The 12,776-nt window shown below is 29.6% G+C and overlaps 1 protein-coding gene across 1 annotated transcript in view; it reads left to right on the top strand.

Annotated features, from left to right (window-relative positions):
• The window catches only part of LOC107439506 (pituitary homeobox x), a 70,181-nt gene extending 59,984 nt beyond the window's left edge, over positions 1-10,197 (top strand). The window contains exon 3 of the mRNA XM_016052135.3: positions 7,842-10,197. Coding sequence (XP_015907621.1) covers positions 7,842-8,387 — 546 coding nt within the window. The 3' untranslated portion in view covers positions 8,388-10,197. The remainder of the gene's footprint in view (positions 1-7,841) is intronic.
• Positions 10,198-12,776: the final 2,579 nt, after the last annotated feature.

Raw genomic sequence — 12,776 nt, 5'->3', positions numbered from 1 at the left:
GAAGACATTTTAGTCACTGAAATGTTTCAAAGTTCTTGAAATTATTTGATAGTGGGTGATAAAAAAACAAAATGATATGGCGGGAAGGAGCTAAAATGTTTTTCTGAAATACAGCAAGATAAAGCAAAAAAAAAAAAAAAAAAAAAAAAAAGAAGTAATTTCATAAGAAATTACGACAGTAAGTTCCCTAGATTATTCTAAGATCTCAAGATATATGAGAATTCCATCACTCACTTTTTGCTTGAGTTTTTGGTAGCAAGCCGTATTTTTGTGATGGTTCATTTACCGTATTTACCTGACTTAGCACTTTACATCCTCTCTTTATCCTCAAAACTCAAAATAACTTCAAAAACATACTAATTTGATTGTATTTGAACTTATAGAACATTTGGATGCGTGATTTAAAGTGAATCTTTTAAAGTAAACAGGGGCAAGAGTATTGTTCGGCGTTATATTTATATATATATATATATATATATATATATATATATATATATATATATATATATATATATATATATATATATATATATATATATATATATATATATATATATATATATATATATATATATATATATATATATATATATATATATATATATATATATATATATATATATGATATTGTTTCTTGTCCTTGGTACTAGTATATTTTCTTAGCCATCTAAACATCTCGATTTCGGTTTGTTTTTATATGGAGTGTCTGCTGGTCTGACTATTAAATATTTTTTTAGAGGTGTAATCCTTCTGCATCCTGTAGACGTTAGTTAGTTAGTTAACCATTTTATTCTTTATATTACCAATGAATTTCTTTCTGATATTTTCAAATGCACTAGTTTCCAGATTAAAATATAAAACCAAGGCATGGGTCAAATTCGCCAAGATTAGCTACAATCCGCTTGTTCCCCTCCACTCCAACCGTTGTACCAAAATTTCCCTGCTATGCACTTCCTTCTTATGGAAAAAAACATGAGGAAAAACGAGTTTTGATGCAGGAAAGCCATCCACTTGAAGTTCGCACAGAAGAGTTAGCAATATTGCTGTTTTAATTAAGTCCCATTTAAATATAGAGAGATGCATAAAGAATTTTCCCACCCGAAAGTATGCCTATTGTATTGTTCTTAAAGATATGAAAAAGTTTTTTTTTCCTCTAAAAAAAATGTTTCGCAAACTTTATATTGTTTTTCCCAAACCAACTTTTTCATACCCGGCTGACAGATAACTTCTTCAAAATCAATTTTAGTTATCCCAGTTGCGTATAGAAAAGAACATAGAAAATCGCAATTCGACCTCAGTTTTTACTAAATAACAAAACCATCTTACGATTAGATTGGAAAACAATGAAAGGTGAAGAAAAATTTTCCCGAATTTGCTAACTTGTGAAATGGTTAGAAGGTAAAAATTTATAAATTGAGTTTTTGAAAAGTATAAAAATAAATGTTAAGTATGTTTTTATTTCTTAAGTTACTCGTATGTTTAGTTTTTTTAGACAAGCAGTTTTTCTTTATTTTATTTCATACTTTTTTTTATTTATTATTATTATTATTTTGAGAAACTTACAGTGCTGTTCCTTTAAGGCTCCGTAAGCTTTGACATTTTGTGAAATAATATTTTTTAGCGAATAATATTATAGCTGTTGTGATTTTACAAGATAATAAATTAGTTTTGTGAAAATAAAAGAGTGTGTAATGTAACTTGATAATTTTTTAAAAAATTGCTACAGCGCGGCAGTATTTTGGCATCATTAAAAAAATTCTGAATTATTCATTGATTTTATTAACTTTTAAAATGAAAAAACAGGTGATTTTTTTAAAGTTTAATTAATTTTTTAATATTTAAATTATTCATCCATATTAAAGTTCTAGTATTTTTTTTAAAGAAAGATAGCATATACATAATTTAAACGCTTTTTAATTATCCGGACGTAAATCCCGACAACATTCCATTTTTGAAACGTACTGCTGATCTATAAATAAACCGAAGTTATAATTTTATAAACGAAAACATCTTTTATCTAATAAAAAAAAATTCTGAATTATTCATTGATTTTATTAACTTTTAAAATTAAAAAAAATAGTTGATTTTTTTAAAGTTTAATAACTTTTTTAATATTTAAATTATTCATCCATATTCAAGTATTTTTTTATAAGAAAGATAGCATATACATAATTTAAACGATTTTCAATTATCCGGACGTAAATCCCAACAACATTCCATTTTTAAAACGTACTGCTGATCTATAAATAAACCGAAGTTACAATCTTATAAACGAAAACATCTTTTATCAAATAAAGTAAAAAATGAAATAAAGAGAGCAGAAAGAAGGAAAAAAAATTCTTCCCATGAACGATATGATTTACGATTAAACTATTTTATCACTGATCTGTGTTATAATAAACGATCGCCCCTGATATATAGCAGGTTCCAAGATGTCATACGGTTATGACAACTATACAGGCTGTTTCTCATTCCCGCTTCTTGTCACAAGAATAAACATTCGCAATGTCTTGTTTTATGACCGTGTACTGAATATCTGAACGTATTCCTGCTGATAAAGAAACTCAGTTGTTTAACGTCAATAAAGAGACAACATTCCGTCTTCTGATTGGCGCTTCTGTATCAGGTGTGGTGTGAGAAAGATAAGAAGCACCTGAACACATTTTTGCGGTTTACGGCGTATTTTAGATGATGAGATTTGTTTTTAAATATTCAAAACTATTCTGAATTAAATATGTATAAAAATTATAGATCGTAAGGTATTCTCTCTTCTAACAAAAAAAAAAAATTAAATGGAGTAATTAATACAATTACCGTATAAACCGGTGTGTAAATTGACTTTTCGGTGGTTGACTTATACACCATTTATAAAGTCAGATGTCTAATTGATTGGGAAATATCGATGCATTATAAAAAAAAGAGATAAATATAACTCTGTATCAATTTGCCTTTACAAATTACCCCTTTCAAAAACTATTTTTTAATATGTTATATGCAATTATTTTTGCATTTTCTCTCATGGTTTTACCTTAATACACAAAAATTTTTTTTTAGAAACAATACTTTAACGTTTGAAAAAAATAAAGAACAAGAAAAGTTAGGAAAATTTATTCAGGACTATTTAAAAAAATATTACACAAGGAAAACTTCTAAAACATACCATAAAGCTACAAATTTAAAGATTCATTCGTGTCGGATTCATTATAGTTAGCAGTGTTGTCATACGAATCCCGCTTTTCAATGTATTCTACTTCACCCTCATTCGCTGAGTCTCACAAAAAATCGTTTTCAATGTCATTCAAAAAATTCGAAGTTCTAAATTTTTTCCTCCAAATATTTTACAATAATACTTGAATCCACATTTTGCCACGCATCTAGTATAATTTGACGCTTGGCGTCTATAGGAATGATAATCTACTTACCGTCTGCAGTCAATTTATACACCTGACATACTAAAATTTGTTAATCTCGTTACCAAAAATGGGAGGTTGGCGTATGAAACAGGACGACTTATACACTGAGATATATGGTAATATTTAATCAGGGAAGAAACAAAATCGCAACCGAAATATGTTCGATCCGTTAAGAAGAAATTAGAGTTAGAAACTTGTAAATCTGTTTGATTGCCGAAGAAAACTTTGAAGGTTTCTCTTATAATCTTCTATCAACTTCTCCTTTTTTCCATCGGTCATCCAACAGGTTTTACTTCTTCCAGTCCTTCTTTCTATATTAGTTATTAATTAGTGTTTTTTTATTTCTTCCCTTTTTAAATATTAATTTGGGGCCCGTTACTTGTATACTTTTTTGTATTCATCTCTGACAAGGACTAAAATAAGGGCAGCCGTTACCGAACTCCCTATAGATAAAATTTTATACAGATGTGCAATAAAAACTATCCTAAAAAAGTTGTGTTATTACCTATGCTGACTCAAATATTACATTAATATTTGAAATGTAAAATTTCCGCGCTCTCGATAGAAATAGTATTTTCCTCCCACAGTAATAAGTATAAAATGTTATCTTTTGGCGATTCCGTATAATGGCAGACGATAAATAAAGGAAACAGCGAACAAGCTATGTTTTCTTAATCAAGAAAAAGAATCCTTTTAACTGGGAACTATTATTATTTATTTAAAACAATTCAACTCTATACTCCACGTCTGGGAACAATATATAACAATCCTTCCAGTGCGTTCCTGGCACGAAGTATGTACATAATTTAAAACAACCTCCCTGGCTAACTCCTTACTTGAAAGTAATTTGTTACGCCAGTGGTGCTCTCCGAACGGGTTACCAAAGTAATCGAATGTTAACTTCGAAGTAATAAATGCAATTTATTACCTGAATTACAGCCCTTTCGTTCTTTAAAACAAATGGAGGGGTTCGTGAGGGAGGGAAGTGTGCTTTAAATAAACGCGAGAGTTCGTTCGCTTTAATATGCGTTCTTCTTGAGAAGTGAGAATTGTGGATAAATTTTTCATGCCTAGCAGACGATATATTTTAATTAGTGGCAAGTTTCAAGGCAGGGTTGTAAAACGAATCGGTCGCGGGAGGACATGAATATTTAAACAGTGCCCTCCAGTGGTTGATGTTTGTAGAATTTAATATTCGAATTAATGGTTTATTAAAGGGGAGAAACTGCTCTCACCATGCGCTGATGGGAGTGTTGTGGGGGGTGAAAGGAAAGTGTGAGACGCTGAATGAAAGAAGCGAGCTTATTGCTGAAAGAATATTTCTCAATAACCTACTTAATTAGAATGGAATTCAAACGGTGTTCATCGTGAAATTCTTTGTATTAAAATGATTCTGTAAAAATGCTTGAAGAATATTGTATTAAAATTATAGCCAAACACATGCTTAAATTTAAGGAATGTAGGGGTAATCTAATAAAGACTTGGTTAGGAAAGGTAATCTTTAAGTACAGCTTTTGTAAAATTGTGTTTATTTTATCTTACTATTTTTCGTTATTAAACAGTATTCAGTGATGTATGTATGATGTAATGTATTCAGTGATGTAATAAAATACTTATTAAATTAATAATCCATATGTATGTGTGACAATGATGTTGCTTTTTAAAGGCATTGCCTAACTCCAATTCGATCTTCAAAACAAAACAGTTTCTGATTTTTGATTATTATTCAAAAACTGAAATTTTTGACGAAACACAACTTCTAAAACATTTGATGAAATTGCTTCTTTAAGCCCGTGTCATCTCAGGGCATTTTGGGAGTTCCCCAACATGCTTTTTTCTCTTCTTCCTATTTTAAAACTGTCAGTTCTGTTCCTAATTTTTCAATGGAGTAAATTAATCTGAGGCTCAAGGCCTAATGGTGCCGATGAAATTCATAACTATAATAAGGAAATATAATGATTACCTTAGTTTAATAAAATGCTGGTTAGCATTTGCCAGGAAACGATTCCATCTAAAGTTAAAACAACTTCATACGTTTTGATTATTTATCTTTTACAGTATTGCATGTCTGTGTATTACTGCAATTAATTAAATTATTTAATATCATATTTAGGTTTAATATATTATATTTAAATTTAATATATTATCTTCTAAATATGCATATTTTTCGTATGCAATCATTGAAAAAAAATGCTTTTTCCCATTCGTAAGTATCTTCTGATCTTGAAGAAATGTTAAAAATTATAAATAATATGTATACATGGTGATAACAAGAAAAAGTTCTTATAATTTATTCGTACTTCTGATACGAATACATATGTCATTTAGGAACCTTTATGGGTAACAGGTGAAATAAAATGTGATGCTTTTTTTCTTCAGTTGAACATATTATTATCATTCAGAGAAATTTTTACAGGTTATATAAAGTTTTCTAAATTTATGACAGAAACTGTTCTCTAGTGATTCATCCTAACTCATAACACATTTTAAAGTTTTATATATAAAAGTGTTTTTCTTTTATGATTCTTTTTCAAAATTTTTTTATTTTTAATAATGCTCTTATCTCTTTCAATAAATAGCTAATGTGAAAATATAAAGCCTACGCCAGTATATTGTGTTCATAACTAAAAAAAAAATAATAATACTAAAAGTAAATCGTAAAATTTTAAGATTGTGCGTTTCTTCTTTTTAAATCAAACATCTCAAATGATATCGTCTGCGTAAATCATCCCTATGCACAAAATGCTCATATGAAAAAGATTACGATTACGAAATGCGGAACAAGTTCGATGAAATGCGTGGCGAATAATAATAATAATCCAAAATAATGCTCCCCCATGCCGTTGCCAATCCGTGAATCGCGAAACATTCCGAAAAGATTATTCGAAAGAGCAGCGCAAACCCCATTACATTCGGCAGAATCAATGACAGATGGCCTAGTGTGATACACCATTATATCTCCTTTCCATTTCTAAAAATCGCTTGCTTTTAGCCATTATTCGAAACTATTGGTTTCTTAAGCCCCCTGCCGCTTCCGTATTCGAATGGAGAAGGTAAGGAAGACCATTATGCATTCCTTTCTGCAGCACCCGAAACTTAAGTTGTTTCTTCTTATTTTTCTAACTCCCCTTTTCACCCGGCTCGCTTGCATTTTCTCCAGAAAATCTCGAGTCGAGGGATCTGGCAACTGCTCTGCAATAATGACGTCACATCGCTCCCTGCGCTTCTAATGAGAATTTAAGTCTCGTTCTTCTGTCTATCAATTGTGTTCGATAGCCTTTTTACTTTATACATAACTTCCTGCGAGCAGAGGGATTTAAAAGTATTTTAGAACAGGCCGTAAAATAAATAAATAAATAAAAACTCGACGATCGCTTTTTAGGAAAGGGAAGAATAAATATTAAAAAAAAAAAATTATTTTTGAATAGCGACATCTTCTATGATGATGAAAGAGGTGAAAGCAACGGGTGGTAATATCTCTTAGTAATGAACCCATAAAATTTATTTAAAAAAAATTTATGTACAATAAGCGCTAGTGTGCTTAAGAAATCACTCTTTAATTTATTCTTTTATTCACAAATAATTCTGAATTATGCTAATTTATGTACAACAGCCGAGTTATAATTTGATTGATAATTTATGCTTAATTTTGTCAAGAAAACATTGACTTTTTATCGTGACATTAATCATATTTTCGAATCATTAAAAGTATATGTTAAAGCTTTGTTGTTTGTAAAAATGAGATTGTAAGTCCTAAGTGACTATGATAAAATTTCATTTTGGAATTCTAGGGAAATATTTTTATTAGCCTTTTCTTTCCTAAAATTATGTGTTATATTTAATATAAAAGTGGTTTAAAAAATTATGTTAAAATAGTTTGTATTGTTTGAAAAGTGCTGTACTTGTTTGGGGTGCAAAATACATCTAGTCGCAGAATTATTAATGGGGTAATTAGAGCAAAGCTAATCAGACATAAAATTATGCCGGAATGTTTCTCAGAATGGAAGGAATGTACGCAGTATTGTTCCATTGCCTATAGTATACCTGAGCTCAAGGTTGCTGAGAATAGACAATTTAAAAAAAATACGACTAATTATCTAAAATATGAAACGAGATGTACTTTTGTGTGCATTTACATTTCCCAAATAAAGGTACAACGTTTTCTACTACCAATAAAAACCGTTTCCACAGTAGATGTCGCAAACTTGTTTACTGTATAGGGTTTTTCTTTGACAGTATCTTAAAATAATTGGACTTTATCGGCCTTTGTTCTGCCACTTTCCAAATGCATACAATTAAGCTTTTTCGTTTTTTTTAGCCAGGCGGACCGTAATGTTTCGTATTTTTAAATTAAGTCTATGACAGTTTTTGAATTATTGCTATTGGATCTGTTTCAAAAGATATTAACCCGTGTTTTTTTCTTTTCAGGTTTGGTTCAAAAATCGTAGAGCGAAATGGAGAAAACGAGAGCGAAACGCTGCTGCAGAACTTAAAAATGGCTTCAGCACCCAATTCAACGGCTTAATGCAACCTTTTGACGATACCCTTTACTCTGGGTACTCAACCTACAATAACTGGGCAGCCAAAGTCCCCTCCCCACTTGGAGCCAAGAGCTTTCCTTGGCCTGGACTCAACTCTGTGAATGTCAATCCCCTGGTGACACCAAGCCAAGGAATGAGTTGCTTTAATGCTTCCTCTCCCCAAGGCATTACGAGTTCAAGCATAATGCCTAGTGTTAGCATGCCTGTGAACAGCCTAAGCAATCCTGCACCTCCTTGTCCTTATGCAACGCCAACACCACCTTATGTTTATCGTGAACAATGTTCCACGATGACTTCTAGTATAGCGACTTTGCGGTTAAAAGCGAAGCAGCACACTGCACATGGTTTTGGATCTTACGCGCCCATGTCACCCCGCCAAACGCCAACACTGTCGCCATGTCAATACGCGACAGTTGACAGACCGACAGTGTAATGGTAAAACGCAAATTCATTAGACGTTTAGAGGACAAAGCTCACATGGACATAGAGCTAATATTATATTTGCACAGACCGACTGTTCAGTTGACTTGAATCTACTCTTTGTGACAATCCAAAATTTGTTCTAATCTGCTTTCATCAGACATTATCCAGAGATGAGTTTTTCATGGTTTCTTCAAGTCAAAATATCATAAGAATTTCTAACTAATAATGAAAATCAAATATGAACTGAATTCTTCGAAGTCCCTCTGAATATTGCATGTTCCTCAGTTCGTATTTCAATACATTTCGTATATGTTTTCCCTAAACCAAATTCTTCAAGTTCAAATGTTCAAAATTCTTCAGGAGTTTCTTCACTGGAATATTGGTACTTGACTAAGTCTATCCAAAATGACTAGGGTCAGCATTATGAATGTGGAACAAATATTTTGCTACATTGGTGCACTCGATTTGTATTATTCTAAAATATTAATTTGAGATTTCACATGAAACTGTGATATAGTGTACATTACCATGCGAACGTTTTACTATTTATTGCTTATTTAGTTGCCATATTGTGCGTGTTTTTATTCTATAAACATCAAAATTAATTTCTTCCGAAATCAAGAATAAATCATAAGATTTATATTACAACAATAATGAAGAATTTTCAAACTTTATCAAAAGTTAAACGCATGCAATTAATCAATGTCGTTTTGTGCCCAATCTATCAATATGAAAATATATTTTGTTCTTCTTCTAAAACTAACATTTACGTTCAACATCTAACGTTTGGGGAAAAAATATTAAAAAATATTTTTAAGCATCGAATTTAAACAAATGGTTCAAATTAAATTAATGAAAAATGTGAAATATTTATTTCGGCAATCTGCAGTCTTTATCTTAATTATAAAGATTTTACTTATGGATAAAAAAGCACAATATCGTATGGATTATAATACTTGTTTTCATATTTATTGGATAATTGATGAAATACTTCCTTAATACCTAACCCAGGTATATACAGAAATATGTTTTAGATGCATGATAAAATATATTTTATATCCTGTTAAAGGTTTAATAGCAAAACAGGAATACATTTCTTTCAGTCGTTCAAGTGTTTGAGAATTGTATTCTTTTGATTTCAAAGTTTAATCTTTAACTCTCAGTCAATTGTGACATATAACCAAGATTCAATTACTTAGTTTAATTTTAACACTCACAAGATATAATTATTTAGTTTAATTTAATTGGGAATCTCTATTCAATTAAGTGTAAATGAAAAATTTTTGGTTAAGCCCCTGAAACATTTCACTCATTACAAGTTTCAAAGGTTCTATTATTTACTTAAGGAATATTTGAATAAGGTATACTATGACGCAACACTTGTCATCAGCTCTTGACAACAGCTACTAAATGCTGCATTTAAATAGTTACAAAGAAAGAGTTTACAAAAAATCAAAATGTTAGGACAATTAGTATAATTTTGAAAATCTGATTCAGAAATGCAAAATCAAAATAATTATGTAACTATTGTGTCATATATAAATTAAAGTTGCAATTTAATTTATGTATACCGCAATATTGAAATCATATGTAGCACAATTTAAATTAAATATGCCATTTTTTGTTTCCTGACACAATTGTTTCCAGCATGCAAAAAATAAAACAAGATAGTTTAAGGAATGAAATATTTTGCTAAATTACTATTTGAATACTGTAAAGTGATAACATATCAAATATGTGGATTTAATACAGAAATACGCAGTTGAAAACCTACTTTTATAGATAATTATAAACATTAATTATACTAATAAAAATCAAAAGGAAATCCTATAAGATTTGGTATAAATGATTTTTTGTAAATCACTTATACCAATAGTGTAAAATTTAATATTTGGTTTGTAAATAAGCATAAGACGAACTCTTACAAATAAATTTTTTCAGCCTCCTTTATTTCGCTAATTTGAAATATTCTATGAATTATCGGCATGATTAGCATATAAGAAGAAATATGCAAGAGGAATAAGAATTAGTGAAATGTTTTAAAATCACTAAATTACAATTTTTTACACACAAGTAACAATCACTTAATAAATGTATGTGTCCCTTACAATTTTTGTGTTTGTAAATATAATTGAAAGGTTCTTTTTATTGCGGAGAGTTGACTGTTTGTGTGGCTCTTTATAATCTTTTTATTAAATTAAAAACTATGCTAGTTTTTGATTTATGTTTTTAAACATTCACCTTTTGGCACGCAACATACTGGTCCTATTTCTGTAGAAGTTTTTGTGAATTTGTTTTTTAATTAACGCGCAGAAGAAAAAGAATGATTTTCTGCAAATTAAATATATAAGAAGTTATTTAAAATTAAAAATACAATTCACAGTTTCCTATTTTTCAAAATTACTTTATATTTATTTTTAGTGCAATTCTTATTTTCCTCATTAGTTATATAATTTATTATAAATATCTAGTCATGATGTGCAATGGCTAAGCGAGAGACGAGAAGTAAATAAGAATTTTAAAAAATGTGTAAATTGTTGACAAATTTTAATTTTTAATGAAGAAGAGATTTTTTTAGATATTTTAGTTTTAGTTTTATTAAATTATTAATAACGGTTATTAATAATTTCTGCTATTTTCTCTCGTAATACAAAAAAATTTGTTCATTGAAAAATTCAAGGAAATTGTTCTGTAAATTGAAAAATCTAACTAGTAATGATATTTTTTTAGCAAGCAATAAAGTGTTAAAAATAGTTTTTTTTCCTCTTTTGTGTGCTTATGAACAATTTATATCGATTATATTCAGTTTCCTGACTCAGAAAAAATGTCAGTAAAATGTATCAGATATTTTAAATTATGGATTATTTATACAATTTGTAGTTTAATACAGCCTATTAGCGTATAATTTAACTCATTTTTATTTGATGGAATGAAGTATGTTTCTTCTATCTCAATTCTATTCAGAAATAATCTTTTTTATTGAATAAATGAGAAAAAAATAACAATTTTAGTACAAATCTCTAAAAGCAATTTTTCAGAACAAATTTTTTTGCGGTTTTTCATTTTAACTAGTTTAAAAGAAACTGAAATTATTTTTCCGTAATAAACATTAATGTGCTTTATTTTTGCATTACGTTTGACACTATGTATTCAAGTTACATATCATACTTTATTTATTTATAGAAAATTATGTGAATATATTTTTTAATTTCTTGCCAAAGATTTTTGTTGTTGTTAAAAAGAAACCTGTACAAATGAAAATGTAACGTTCTAGTTATTTCTTGTGTGCATAAAAAATAAAATATTCAAATGAAATTCCGTTTTTTTTTATTAGTGTTTAGTTTCGAATTTAAGACTCACTATTTATCTATCACCATATGTCATCACTGCAAAAAATCAATCAGAAAATGTATTATTATTATAATACTTATGCTTTTAGCATTATTATTGTGATATAATTATATTCTGCTTTAAAAATTACAATTATTTAAGGAAAGGGGTGAAACATTATGAGAGATTTTATTAATGGCAAATTTTTACAATTTTTTATGTAATTAGAAAGTTTATCCTAATTATCCTGCTTGTCCTAATTAGTAAGTAAACTGTGACCCATTTTTGTGCATCTGAACACCAAAAATGGTGGTAACGACTACTTTACACCAAAGTGGTGTTTCACTAAGTGCTCCACTGCACCAAAACCGATGATAGTTTCTGGTGTAATGAAATATAAAATGTTTCTTTACACTACTTGGTGAACAGTAGCGTCTGCTTGTTTCTTACTCAGTAACACTAAAATTCATAAATACAGTAAGATATAATACACATAAGAATCATTAAAGCTACATTTACGATGTAATATAAAGCAAGAATTATAAATTTGGAATGCATATGTACAATTAACCGTAATTAATATTCTTAATTATTTAGTAAAGAGGATTTAATTTTATCTTATATCCGCCGTTGATCAATTGATCAATTTTGAGTTTACTCCGTATGTAACCAATGTTCAACTCCGTAGCCTTGTAATTTTGATCCTAATCCAGAAAAAAAGAGAACTACCGGATCAAGTATTAGGAGAAATTCTTGGAGGATTTTTTTGATGGAACTAACCTCCATTTGCTTTACTTGAAGAGGGAAGCCTCGAAAACCTCCCATGGTTAACCCGACGTCATGGGGATTCTAACTCCTGATCCGTCTATCACTGAGGATATTTTACGCCATCACTGTAGCCAGTACAAGCCGGATGAGGAATTTGTATCGAGCAGCCATTTTCAGGATTCGAACCCGGGTCACCGCGTTGGGAGGCCAGAGCAACCACGGCTTAGATTTACTCGTTATGACCAGTTTGTCTATTGACCAGTTTGTCTACAAGACCAGTTTGTATACAAGATGAGATTCA

Source organism: Parasteatoda tepidariorum, chromosome 4 (genome assembly GCF_982258835.1).
Source record: "Parasteatoda tepidariorum strain Cologne lab strain chromosome 4, Ptep-v5.0, whole genome shotgun sequence".
Classification (NCBI taxonomy): domain Eukaryota; kingdom Metazoa; phylum Arthropoda; class Arachnida; order Araneae; family Theridiidae; genus Parasteatoda; species Parasteatoda tepidariorum.
This window is presented reverse-complemented; position numbering and strand designations above follow the sequence as displayed.